Source organism: Eschrichtius robustus, chromosome 9 (assembly GCF_028021215.1).
Source record: "Eschrichtius robustus isolate mEscRob2 chromosome 9, mEscRob2.pri, whole genome shotgun sequence".
NCBI classification, from domain to species: domain Eukaryota; kingdom Metazoa; phylum Chordata; class Mammalia; order Artiodactyla; family Eschrichtiidae; genus Eschrichtius; species Eschrichtius robustus.
The window spans coordinates 125,697,270-125,711,858 of NC_090832.1; the positions used below are offsets into that span (position 1 = coordinate 125,697,270).

The window sequence follows — 14,589 nt, forward strand, 5'->3', positions numbered from 1 at the left end:
CAGGTCCAGACCTTTTCCCGGAGTCCCTCCTGGCTAGCTGTGGCGCACTAGCCCCGTTCAGGCTGTGTTCAGGCAGCCAACCCCAGTCCTCTCCCTGGGGTCTGACCTCCGAAGCCTGAGCCTCAGCTCCCAGCCCCCGTCCACCCCGGCGGGTGAGCAGACAAGCCTCTCGGGCTGGTGAGTGCTGGTCAGCACCGATCCTCTGTGTGGGAATCTCTCCGCTTTGCCCTCCGCACCCCTGTTGCTGTGCTCTCCTCCGTGGCGCCGAAGCTTCCCCCCCCCCGCCCAGCCCCCGTCTCTGCCAGTGAAGGGGCTTCCTAGTGTGTGGAAACCTTTCCTCCTTCACAGCTCCCTCCCCGAGGTGCAGGTCCCCTCCCTATTCTTTTGTCTCTGTTTTTTTCTTTTTTCTTTTGCCCTACCCAAGCACGTGGGGATTTTCTTGCCTCTTGGGAAGTCTGAGGTCTTCTACCATTGTTCAGTAGGTGTTCTGTAGGAGTTGTTCCACATGTAGATGTATTTCTGATGTATTTGTGGCGAGGAAGGTGATCTCCATGTCTTCTCTGCCGTTTTGAAGGTCCCCCTATTTCTAGTTTTTAAAATGTCATTTTTTTTAACCTTACATGTCTCATTCCATGCATTGTTTAGACATTAGGAAAGTGATTTCATGAAGTAGATTGAATAAATTATTAGTAGTTTGAAAACAAGTATATAGATCCTAGAGAGTTTTACATATACGTATTTTGTCCTCAAGAACTTAAGTTATGCATATAGCAAATAATAAATATTTATTGAATAGCTTTATATTAATATATTAATTAGAACCATATCAGTATTTCCTATTAGCATAGATATGTGAATCAATTGTAGAAACTCTTAAGATTCAACCAAATATATAGATTAAGTTGTGAAATGTGAATTAGGTTGTGAATAAGTCAAATCTAAAGCTGACTTCTTTCAAAGTATGACTTTTTAATTTTAATTTCTAATATAATACATGTAGTTACTCAGCCTTCTCTTCTTTTTACACTCTACCAGTTATCGTCAGTTTCTCTTGAAAATCCTACTGAAGTGTTTGAAGATGGAGAAAATCCACCAAGTAGTCGCTCCTCAGAGAGTGGATTCACTGAGTTCATACAGTATCAAGCAGACCGAACTGATGACATCGACAGAGAACTGAGTGAGGGACCGGAGGCAGCTGCCATCCCAATTGGTAGCACATCCTCCGAAACAGAAACGGCCTCCACTGTGGGATCTGAAGAAACTATCATCCAGCCCCCTTCCATAGTCACTCAGGGGACAGCACCCCAAAGTGGGAAGACACCCCAAAAAACTGCAATGCAGTGCTGCTTGGAGTATGTCCAACAGTTTCTCACCAGACTTATCAACCTCTACATCATTCAGAGTAACTCTCTCTCTCAGGCTTTGGCTACAGAGCATCAAGGGGATCTTAGTCGAGAGCCAGGAGAGACTTCAGACTGGGACAGGGATTCCCATGGTGATGTAAAAGAGAGAAACATAAGTAAACAAAAAACTTCAAAAGAATACCTTTCTGCCTTCCTTGCTGCCTGTCAGCTCTTCCTGGAGTGCTCAAGCTTCCCAGTTTACATTGCTGAGGGGAACCATACCTCAGAGTTACGTTCTGAAAAATCAGAGACTGGTAAGGTCATCTCTGTTTTATTTATTTAAAAGTATTTTTTATGGCATGCTTTCCCCTCCCCCTTTATTTTAAGGAACACTCAGATATTAAAACTGGGATTTTTTTTAGCCTCTTAATTTTTAAAACTTTTATTTATTTATTTTTTTTCACACACACACACACACACACACTGTATTTTATTTTTACAAGAGATAAATAGACTGACACCAAGCATTGTACATGGATGACCACAACAAAAGCAACAATGATTGCAATTACCAAACATGAAACACACTCATACTATGTCATAATATTGACATTCAGTCCAGTAATCCTCCACTGTAACAGCTCCTTTGCTTTGCAGTGAAAATTGATTTGTATATTCTTTGCCTCTGAGTCCTTGTGGGATTTTTTTTAATTTTATTAATTCAAACAGAAAGTCACAAAAATTATACTCATCCTCATCAGTTCACTCAGTCCCATGTAATTAATATTTTTTTTTCATCTTGATCTTTTGTTAGCACTTTTATGAGTTCATCAGTTTTTCATTAGAGTTCTGAAAATGCTTATTCATTCAGTTGAGCAGTACAGTCAGTTACCAGAAACCTGTACTTGTCAGAGTCTTTTCCATGAATTTCTTGAAGATGAAACCCTTTTATAGGAACATATTTGCAAAAGCGTCAGAGTACACCCAGAACTGTCTGTAAATGACAAAAGACTTAAAAATGACCACGGTTAAAGATTTGATGAAAGTTCATAATAATGCAGTTGACAAGAAAATTAGTTATTTCTGAGATATACATTTTAAAGTAATAACTAGGATTATGACATAACATTATACCAGAACATATAATAAAACTTTTATTTTAATTTGTAGATTTTTTTTTCAATGAAATACTGTCATTATGGGGAGATTGATATGTTGGAAAATTTCCTGATTTCCTTTATTATAACTAGCATCATATGTGTTTACCTTCATTTAAATTTTTATTTATATATATATATATGTACACACACACACACACGCACACACACACATACATAGTGCACACACATAGTGCAGTGAGTACTACATAATGTTAATTGATTAATAAACTTTTTTTAGGACAGAAAATAGATTGTATGACTTGGCATAAGAAAAATACATACTAAAAAAATTTTATGAAATTCCTGTTGCTGCTTTATTTTCTTGAAGCTCTAGTCTAAGTGAGAAACCATGGTTCTGTTCACCGAGCAAGGCCTAAAGTTATTTGGTAGAAGTGCTTTGTGTTTTGAAATTAACTTGGAAGATAGAGTGTGCGTGAAAGGTTCAGTGTGATGGACTGTGCTGGCTTCCGGCTTTTGTTTCAGACTGGGAGCACGTGCAGCCTCCACTGTGGCTCCAGACGCTGATGAACGCTTGCAGCCAAGCAAGTGATTGCAGTGTGCAGAGCGTTGCGATTTCACTAGTGATGGATCTGGTAGGATTGACTCAGTCGGTGGCCATGGTCACTGGGGAAAACATCAACAGTGTGGAGCCTGCACAACCCTTAAGTCCAAACCAGGGAAGAGTAGCTGTGGTTATTAGACCTCCCCTCACTCCGGGCAATCTGAGATACATAGCTGAGAAGACTGAATTTTTCAAGGTGAGCTCTAAGAAATACATTCATGACTAAGGTGATACTTGAGCTAATTTGCGTAGCAGAGATTTTAAAGAAGATAATCAGGCTTAATTAAACAGCTCTTAATATCATACCATATAGGAAAAGACACCACACTTGATCAGTGCTGCTTGGCCAGTCTTCTCCCCAGTTTTGAGGAGAAAAAAGATAAGGATGAGGGGAGTATTAGGGTAAAGAGAAAAGTTCATTTATACAGTAAAATGTATTCCCAGATAAAGTGGTCGTGACACTTTTGCTTTTCGTAGAGTGCAACCTCAGCTCTCCAAAACACCCAGAAAAAGTTTTCTGACTCTGAATTGTCTGATGATCATTTGTGATGCATGATGTCATTCAAAAAAAAAATGCAGTCTTTGATCTCTGTCACAACAGTACATATGATATCCTCTACATAGAAAGAACATCAAGTGTATTTGACTTAAGCAGGTAGATTATTTATATATAAAATTTTTTTTTTAATTTTAATGTAATTTCAAGTTACTCTGCCCCTCCAGATAGTTCCTCCTGCTAGGTTAGAGCTGGCTTCTACAATGTTGTGGTGAACCCTGATGATTGTTGCATTTTTATTAATGCTGTCATAGATCATCAAGTGCTGCGTTAACACGTGTAGCACTGAAATACATACAACCTATTTTGTACGTTTTAAGTAGTTTGCATATTTGGACTATGAATTATATTTCACTTTGCAGCATATAACTGTAAACATTAAATCGCCTTCAATGTGGGATTTATATCCTCTTAAAGATAACATATTCTAGCATCACTTCACTAAGCATCTCTAAAATAGTGAAATGGGGTCTTATCTGGACCCTGTAAAAAGTGATTACATATCTGCTGTTTAAGATAAATATAATTAAAGGACTATCATAAGAGGTTCTAAAAGCCTGGACCAGAAAGTGAGCAGATGGAAATCTGCACTTTTAAATCTCATTCCAGTGGCATAATGAGTATTAAGACCTTCCAGGTCTGGCAGTCAGAGGCTTGTTTGTACCTAATAGGAAATGTCTGTTAAATAAGTTTCCATTTGCAATTTTGTAACTGTGACTTTTACATCTTTTTTTTATAGCATGTAGCTTTAACATTGTGGAACCAGATGGGAGATGGGACACCTCAGCACCACCAGAAGAGTGTGGAACTGTTTTATCAATTACATAACTTGGTTCCTTCTTCTAGCATCTGTGAGGATGTTATAAGTCAGCAGTTAACCCACAAAGATAAGGTAAATTCTTCTCTTCTTATCCTGTGCCCACCCTACCTCCTGCTCGCATTATACTAAAAGGTAAATTAAGGAAACTCTAGGAAAATTATTTCATCTAGTATCTGAATAAGAGATAATATGAATTCATTCAGTGATCATCAAATCTTTAAAATACATGTGTTCTATTCTTTTTAGAGGAAAGTTCTTTACATAAGCGTCAGTAATATGAAAAATCAAGGAACCCAAAATCAAATGCTGGGTTTATTTCTTGGTTCAGGATACCACCTGTAGGGAGTGATGATTAAAGTTGTTGGTGGTCCAAGTTCTTGGGTCGTTTAAAGATGTATTCGGTGGCCTCAGTTATGAAACTGGTGGATACATTAACTAATATATGTGAAATGACATTTATAAGCTATAGAGTGTTAGTATGTGAGATTATATTATTTGCCTTATAATAAATTTCCAAAATAAGGATTTTGTATCCTGATGTATATGAAGTGTGATACATACGTCAGTTAGAGTAAAGATGGCTGAGTCATGACTGGGCCTGAGAAGAAGCTAGAACGATCATTCTGATTGACCTGTTCAGGGTAACTTAATGAAGTTTGTGGTCTTCCTGTATCTGCTCTCTAATATTAATTTTAAGAAGATTTTATTGAACAGCTTTTAGAAGTGGATTGCCCTCATTTTGAGAAGTTCTCAATGCTAGTGAGTTTGAATGGGTTATGTTCAAAAAGGCATTGTGTAGAGTAAATGCAGCATTTGGCAGGGGGACCTGGCAAATGAAGGAGTAAATGAGAGGACTGAAAAGTTTATTCCAAGAAAACTGTTAAAATTCTAATTTTACTTCAACACATTCTTTCAGAATTGTTCAGAAAATTTTAAATAGAGCCCTGTATTTCAGTGTAGTAATTTGCTTTACATTAAGTATAAATCTAGGACAAATTATATACCTGTTTACTTGTATAACATTTCATTTTAAAGAAATACTAAGCGCTGAATAAAGATATTATATATCCATGAAAAAAAACTATCTGTTATTACTTACTTTTTTTTACATGTTTATATTGGTTGATGTACAAACACAGGCTTCATTGAAAAAACATTTATTAGGCCCACAGAAAAAGCAGGAACTCCTCTAACCTATCACAAACAGTTTAGACAGTCGCAATCCCAATTTCAGTGGTCTTTTACTTGAAGGATTCCACAAATGCTGGAGGAAGACTATAAAATTTTTGGTAATATTACAATTTCTTTTTCTCTGTTTTTTTTTTTTAATTTTATTTATTTTTTTTATACAGCAGGTTCTTATGAGTTATCTATTTTATACACATCAGTGTATACATGTCAATCCCAATCTCCCAATTCATCCCACCATCACCACCACCCCCCGCCACTTTCCCCCTTGGTGTCCATACGTTTGTTCTCTACATCTGTGTCTCTCTTTCTGCCCAGCAAACTGGTTCATCTGTACCATTTTTCTAGATTCCACATATATGCGTTAATATACGATATTTGTTTTTCTCTTTCTGACTGACTTCACTCTGTATGACAGTCTCTAGGTCCATCCACATCTCTACAAATGACCCAATTTCATTCTTTTTCATGGCTGAGTAATATTCCATTGTATATATGTACCACATCTTCTTTATCCATTCGTCTGTCGATGGGCATTTAGGTTGCTTCCATGACCTGGCTATTGTAAATAGTGCTGCAGTGAACACTGGGGTGCATGTGTCTTTTTGAATTATGGTTTTCTCAGGGTATATGCCCAGTAGTGTGATTGCTGGGTCATATGGTAATTCTATTTTTAGTTTTTTAAGGAACCTCCATACTGTTCTCCATAGTAGCTGTATCAGTTTACATTCCCATCAACAGTGCAAGAGGTTTCCCTTTTCTCCACACCCTCTCCAGCATTTGTTGTTTGTAGATTTTCTGATGATGCCCATTCTAACCGGTGTGAGGTGATACCTCATTGTAGTTTTGATTTGCATTTCTCTAATAATTAGTGATGTTGAGCAGCTTTTCACGTATCTCTTGGCAGTCTGTATGTCTTCTTTGGAGAGATGTCCATTTAGGTCTTCTGCCCATTTTTGGATGGGGTTGTTTGTTTTTTTGATATTGAGCTGCATGAGCTGTTTATATATTTTGGAGATTAATCCTTTGTCCGTTGGTTCGTTTGAAAATATTTTTTCCCATTCTGAGGGTTGTCTTTTCATCTTGTTTATAGTTTCCTTTGCTGTGCAAAATCTTTTAAGTTTCATTAGGTCCCATTTGTTTATTTTTTTTTTTTACTTCCATTACTCTAGGAGGTGGGTCAAAAAAGATCTTGCTGTGAATTATGTCATAGAGGGTTCTTCCTGTGTTTTCCTCTAGGAGTTTTAAAGTGTCTGGTCTTACATTTAGGTCTTTAGTCCATTTTGAGTTTATTTTTGTGTATAGTGTTAGGGAGTGTTCTAATTTCACTCTTTTACATGTAGCTGTCCAGTTTTCCCAGCACCACTTATTGAAGAGGCTGTCTTTTCTCCATTGTATATCCTTGCCTCCTTTGTCATAGATTAGTTGACCATAGGTGCTTGGGTTTATCTCTGGGCTTTCTATCTTGTTCCATTGATCTGTATTTCTGTTTTTGTGCCAGTACCATATTGTCTTGATGACTGTAGCTTTGTAGTGTAGTCTGAAGTCAGGGAGTCTGATTCCTCCAGCTCCATTTTTTTTCCCTCAAGATTGCTTTGGCTATTTGGGGTCTTTTGTGTCTCCATGCAAATTTTAAGATTTTTTGTTCTAGTTCTGTAAAAAATGCCATTGGTAATTTGGTAAGGATTACATTGAATCTATAGATTGCTTTGGGTAGTATAGTCATTTTCACAATATTGATTCTTTCAATCCAAGAACAATTTCTACGTGATTTCCATTAACACATTTTCATTATCTAATACCAAATATTGGTCTTTCTAAATAATTTATTTTTACATTATTCTATCCATTGTTATCTTAGCAGTTAATCTTTTCCAAATAATCCCAAAAGTGATGTAATATTTTTCTTGTAGAAATAATTTTTTTAGGTCCTTAAAAATTTTAATCTAATAAACCAGCTTTGTAAGTGATGATAAATTCATTTGGGATTAACATGTAATTTCTGGGAGCAAAAGCAAAGTATATAGTGCCGTAAAATTAGTTTTGACTACTGTGTATTTATATATTAAAATGAGGGGGACAGTGCTTCCTATACTCAGAATATAACGTGCACATTATTAGGTTTTTCCATCCCCTGTTATAAAGTAATCTAGTAAACTGATTACCTAAACTAAATAATCACTTACGTGGCAGCATGAGATGGTCCTTTAGGTTTAATATTTCTTTATATATTTAAGTATTTTCCACTTTTCTACTTCCATAAAAAACACAGCTTATTTCATCGTGTGTTGGAGTTCTGTGAACATTGAACATAATACAACATAATACTCTGTCTTAAATAACTACTTTGTTTATACTAAAATCACTTAATACCTTCAAAGGATAATAAAATAATCTCTCATATTCACCCTCAGAAAATAAGGATGGAAGCACATGCAAAATTTGCAGTTCTGTGGCATCTAACAAGGGACCTCCATATAAATAAGTCTTCATCTTTTGCACGGTCTTTTGACAGGTTGGTTACATTTTATATTCTGATATCTTAATGTTTCTTTTCTTGAATCCCCTGGCCTATTCGGTAGGGGAGAGAGAGCAGGGATAGGAGAGAGCAATTTGCGATTTTATAAAGAGAATTTATAAATTATTTTTTAAAATCTAAGCTGTATTAAAAGGCATGGCGTTTTCATTTATCTAACAGATTTTCACCTTTCATGCTCTGGAGCACCCAGTGCCCCTTCCTTTCGTTGGATGACTTCATCAAGTTACTTCTATGTGCCAGGAGCCATTCTAGGTGTCAGGGTTACAGCAACAGATACAGCCTTCTTGAGTTTATATATATATTCACATTCAGTGAAATTTCATATAAACAATAGATTGTATAAGTGTTTCTCTAGTAATCATTCTCTGTCTTCTGCCTGAACCAGGCTTATTAAAATCTACAGCAAAAATACTGACAAACCTCTTCCATGGATTAAAAAAATCTGTAGTTAACTGCCTGAGAGTTTGTCTAGACTACATAGATGACCCATACCCCAAATATGAGATTTGCAGTAACTTCCAAGGAGATGCCATTTATAGGTAAATTTACATACATTGGCATAGATAGCAGTCTCAGCAAGTCTCATAGAGGTGGCCCCAAATCTAACTACGCTCAAGCCCCACTCAGGATCACATGTGGACTCTACTGCATGTTATTTCAGCTGGTGGTTTTTCACGCAACATCACCATTTTAAAACGGTCTGCTGTTGAACCCCTGTAATGAACTGGGCCCTGGGCCTAGGTACTTTACAGATACCATCTGTAATTTAATGACCGCCTGTCCTCATCATGTGAGGCGGTGAAGGCCCCAGTGAAGTTAAGTGATTTGCCCAAGATCGTTATACACGAGGTGAAGTGGATGGCCCAGATTTGAATCTTGGGTTGTCTGATTCCAAACTATACCTCCACACCTTTCACAGAAGGTCTTTCCTTGAATTAAGCACATCGCTTCAACTGGTAAAGAGAATGGGAGCGGAGGGGCACAGACCAACATGAAAGTAGTGTTGACTTGCAGACGGTTCAGTATTTGGTGATGTGAACAGTAATATGTTGCTAAAACGAGACTAATTGTCTAAGGTTTGTTTTTTTTTTTCTGTTTTTTAGTATTTATCTTTTAAAAGTAATGTATGCTTGTGAAATTTCAAAAAACACAAGAAAAGAGAAAAAACTATTTCTCCTTTCTTATTGTATCTACTGAGACTGGGGATTAAGATTATTAAAATGCTGTGGTCAAAAGTTATTCTGAAGTATGATTACTTTAAAATAGTTAATTCAAAGCAAGAAACACAACTTATAGTAATGTTAATTTTAGAAAAATTAGAGTGTTACAATTAAAGTAGGTATTTTGCTCGTTGTTTTAATTATTGGTGTTTATTGTAGGTCACTGTTCATCATGTTAGATAGCCTTAACAGTCTCGATGGTTCCACCAGCTCTGTGGGACAAGCCTGGCTGAACCAAGTCCTGCAAAGACATGATATTGCAAGAGTTTTGGAACCACTGCTACTGCTCTTGCTTCATCCCAAAACTCAGAGGGTTTCAGTGCAGCGGGTACAAGCAGAACGTTATTGGAATAAGGCCCCCTGTTACCCCGGAGAAGAGAATGACAAGCATTTCATGCAAAACTTTTCCTGCAATAATGGTGAATATCACACGGAAGTAGAACAGCTTTATTTAGAATTAAATTATTAAAATAAAATGAAAGGCGAACACAACAGTGATTGTCAGGAGAACCGGACGTGAGAATTTCTCCATGGGCTGATGTTCTCCCCTCCGCGTGCACTAACAGTGCTCACGTGGGCTGTGTCAGTATGTACCTTATCAGTGACCATCACAGGGGACTTGGATCTCTGTTATCAGTTGCTTCTTTCAGGGGAGGACTCGGCCCAGCTCTGGGCAGAAACATTCTTCAGTATTAACAAATAACCTTCAGAGTTTATAATCCTGGCCCTGCAAGGCTCTGTAGATACTTCACTGGGAATCTTTAGTAAGCTTATAATGCACGTTTATATTTCATGCGTCATTTTCCTCATCTGTAAAATAGGAATGATAATACCCACCTCTCAAGGCTTCATTGTGAATGTTAGATATAGTAATGTTTGTGACATGTTTAGTGCAGAGACTAGTGCAAGTGTTTGATAAATATTGTCTATTGCTGGAATAAAGTCCACACTTCACAAATTGTCAAATGATACCCTCTGTAATAATACACTGATAATGGCCCCCTTGGATTATTACACCTTAGGGACAAAAGACTCAATATTTCATTTGTATCTCTTGTCAAATAATCCCGTGAGGTCAGTAATGAAAGGTCATTTGAGCGAGCGGGAAGCTGACGCCTTAGAAGGCTGTGGCTTTCTCACAGTCCCACAGCTGGTAGGCGGTGAAGCTAGAGCCAAACTGTCGTGCTCCTGCTTCATCGTCAGTGTGTTTCTGCAGAGCCTTGCTTCCTTTCTCTAGCTACCTTTCCACTGCTTCCCCTGAAGCTTCTAAGAACATGCTCTACCCTGCTTATTGCCAGAACTCTTGTGTTAGCGCTTTGCCTGCCATAGTTCCCGCCTGTCAGCTGAATTCTCATCTGTCCTCTGAGATCATTCTCAGACCTCACCTGTGGTGTCATGGCGCTTTTCCTGAATTTGAAGCATCTGATTTTGCACTGCTTGCATGGAACTAAGCCTCTCTAAAAGAATGTCCCCCAAAAAGTACCGAAATGGATGTTTGTGATGCCCTGCTAGTTTTAAACTTCTTAGAGAGAACAGTGATGTCTTTTCCTTCCCTCACCCTCCTCTCCTGGTTTAGGGCCTTACTCAAACTAGATAATTCATAAATGCTTGCTGAATTTTATTAAAATCAAGAAGATTATGTATTTATTTATTAACTGTATACAAAATAATTTTAAAAGGATGTCGTATTTGGGGATAAGGGCAAAGTTTTATATTTTATCTGTTAAATGTGCTGTTTTGTTTAATTCAGTTGAATAATAGGCCTTCTAGTATTGAATTGTCTATTAAATTCTAGTTAATGGTCATCTACATAATTTTCTAACTTAAAAAGTCTAGCATATTAATAAATATTTTAATAGGAAAATATAAGGAGGTAATGAAAGTAATGATTAAAAATCTTGTTCAGTCTACGTTTCAGTTATTTTAATATATTTTATATTTTTCCTTCACTCTTTTTCTCATATGCCAGTAAGCCAAGTACAACTCATTGCATCGAAAGGAAATGGTGAAAAGACGCTTACCATGGATGAAATAGAGAACTTCAGTCTTACTGTTAATCCATTAAGTGACAGACTGTCCCTTCTAAGTACCAGCAGTGAGACAATTCCAATGGTTGTGTCTGATTTTGATCTTCCAGACCAACAGATAGAAATACTTCAGAGTTCTGACTCTGGATGTTCTCAGTCCTCTGCTGGGGACAACTTGAGTTACGAAGTTGATCCTGAAAACGTGAATGCACAAGAGGATTCCCAGGTGCCAAATGCAGGCTCCGCAGATGAGGATGTTCAGCAGGTGGTCTTTGACCTGATACGTAAAGTCGTCAGTGGCCTCGAAGCAGAATCTGCATCAGCGCCATCTCAGTTAGAAATGGAAGACATGCCCCCAGAGGACGATGATGTAGATCCAGGCGAGGAAGTGATTGAAAGTGAAGATCAGTCCGCTCAGCAGAGTCAGACGGCTTTGCCGAGTGACGAAAATTCTCAGTTTTTGTCTGTGTCTGCAGAGGAAGGCTGTGAGTGTGCGCCGAACGGAATCTCCAGAAACAGCTCCTCACCTTGTATTTCAGGAACCACACAGATTTTCCATGACTCTGCTGTTGCTTCTACAGAAACCAGATCTAGACAGAGAAGTCACAGTAGTATTCAGTTCAGCTTCAAAGAAAAATTATCAGAAAAGGTCTCAGAGAAAGAAACAATTGTTAAGGAGTCAGGTAAACAACCAGGAGCAAAACCTAAAGTAAAACTTGCCAGAAAAAAGGATGATGACAAGAAAAAAACTTCAAATGAAAAACTCAAACAAACCAGTGTTTTCTTTAGTGATGGTCTGGATTTAGAGAACTGGTATAGCTGTGGAGAGGGAGAAATTTCTGAAATTGAGAGTGACATGGGTTCTCCAGGATCACGGAAATCTCCCAATTTCAACGTCCATCCACTCTATCAACATGTGCTTTTGTATCTCCAGTTGTATGATTCATCAAGGACTCTGTATGCTTTTTCTGCCATCAAGGCCATCTTGAAAACTAACCCCATTGCTTTTGTAAATGCCATTTCAACCACTAGTGTAAATAATGCATATACTCCTCAGTTGTCTCTGCTTCAGAATCTATTGGCCAGACACCGGATTTCTGTTATGGGCAAAGATTTTTATAGTCACATTCCTGTGGACTCGAATCATAACTTCCGGAGTTCTATGTACATAGAAATCCTTATTTCCCTCTGCTTATATTATATGCGTAGCCATTACCCAACTCATGTCAAGGTCACATCACAAGATTTAATAGGCAATCGGAACATGCAGATGATGAGCATCGAAATTTTGACACTCCTCTTTACTGAGCTGGCAAAAGTCATAGAAAGCTCTGCAAAAGGTTTCCCTAGTTTTATCTCTGATATGTTATCTAAGTGCAAAGTTCAGAAAGTGATTCTTCACTGTTTGCTGTCATCTATCTTTAGTGCACAGAAATGGCACAGTGAAAAGATGGCAGGTAAGAACGTGGTTGCTGTGGAAGAAGGTTTCTCAGAGGACAGCCTGATCAATTTCTCAGAAGATGAATTTGACAATGGCAGCACACTCCAGTCACAGCTTCTTAAAGTGCTTCAGAGGCTCATTGTTCTAGAACACAGGGTAATGACTATCCCTGAAGAGAATGAAACAGGTTTTGATTTTGTGGTATCTGATCTGGAACACATCAATCCCCATCAGCCCATGACTTCTCTTCAGTATTTGCATGCCCAGCCAATCACATCTCAAGGCATGTTCCTCTGTGCGGTGATACGAGCTTTACATCAACACTGTGCTTGTAAGATGCACCCACAGTGGATTGGTTTAATCACATCTACTCTGCCTTACATGGGAAAAGTTCTGCAGAGAGTGGTTGTTTCTGTGACACTACAGCTTTGCAGAAATCTAGATAACCTAATTCAACAGTACAAATATGAAACAGGATTATCTGATAGTAGGTAAGGGATGATTTTTAATTTTGTCATTAACACTTTTTACATATATTGCTGCTTAATCATCTAGTAAGTCAGTTGCGATTTGGGGAAGTAAATTAGTGGTTATCATTAGGTTACAAACTATCTTATTTTCATAAAGAAGAACATTGAGGAAGAGTATCAACAAAAGAAGCAGGAGTGGAAAACAGAAGGAATATATAAACAGGACTTTTTTCTCCTAGGAGCTGAAGTTAATTTTGATGCTCTTAACGGAGCTGGCAAAAGTAATAGAAAGCTCAGCAAAGGGTTTCCCTGGTTTTATCTGATATGTTTATCTAAGTGCAAATTAATTTCACACTAAAATTAATTTAAAATTACAAATAATTCTTTTCCCATCTGATTTTACTTCTCGTTTAGGATTTTCATAGTTTGGTGGTGAATTTTATCTGTATCCCCAGGCCATGTTCAAAATTAATCTGTCAAAATTATCCAGATGTTTAATAGACTAGTGTCTGGTTTATCTCCTGTATAATCTCAGGTACTAGATATAAAATATAAGAAAACTGCCTGTATCCTTTAATATTGATATGCCTGCCATTACATGGTTGCTAGAGATTTACTGGCTGTATTTATTTTGTATAGCATTTATTATCCAAAAAGAACTTTAGTACATTTAGTGTGACTCACTTATTTTATTAGATGAGGATATAAAAAGCTCCTAATTTATTCATTTAGTTATTTACTTATATAATATTTATTGAGCACTTACTGTGTGCCTGTCACATGCTGGACATTTACTACTGATAAAACACGAGCTTCTCTTTCACAGAACTTGTGTTCAAATGGATACATTTTATTTCAGGCCTCTGTGGATGGCATCAATTATTCCACCAGATATGATTCTTACCCTTTTGGAAGGGATCACAGCCATTATCCACTACTGTTTGTTGGACCCTACTACACAGTATCACCAAGTAAGACCGCACAAATGTTTGACTGCTTTTTAAAGACTATGAGGCCTAATAAGTCCCATTTGTAAACCTCAGGAAGTGATATGTTTTCTTCCCCCAACTTTAATAGCTTTTGGTCAATGTAGACCAGAAACACCTGTTCGAAGCCCGCAGTGGAATCCTCTCGATCCTTCACATGATCATGTCCTCTGTGACACTGCTTTGGAGCGTACTGCATCAGGCCGATTCTTCGGAAAAGATAACCATTGCTGCATCCGCCTCTGTTACCACTATTAATCTTGGAGCCACAAAGGTT

At 37.7% G+C, this 14,589-nt stretch overlaps 1 protein-coding gene across 3 annotated transcripts in view; it reads left to right on the forward strand.

Moving 5' to 3' along the window:
• Nucleotides 1–14,589, forward strand: part of DOP1A (DOP1 leucine zipper like protein A) — a 112,210-nt gene that overhangs the window by 69,663 nt on the left and 27,958 nt on the right. For all 3 annotated transcript variants that reach the window (XM_068551678.1, XM_068551677.1, XM_068551679.1), the window contains exons 14-21: nt 1,036–1,657; nt 2,987–3,261; nt 4,361–4,513; nt 8,044–8,144; nt 9,548–9,807; nt 11,358–13,347; nt 14,186–14,297; nt 14,404–14,586. In XM_068551678.1, coding sequence (XP_068407779.1) covers nt 1,036–1,657; nt 2,987–3,261; nt 4,361–4,513; nt 8,044–8,144; nt 9,548–9,807; nt 11,358–13,347; nt 14,186–14,297; nt 14,404–14,586 — 3,696 coding nt within the window. The remainder of the gene's footprint in view (nt 1–1,035; nt 1,658–2,986; nt 3,262–4,360; nt 4,514–8,043; nt 8,145–9,547; nt 9,808–11,357; nt 13,348–14,185; nt 14,298–14,403; nt 14,587–14,589) is intronic.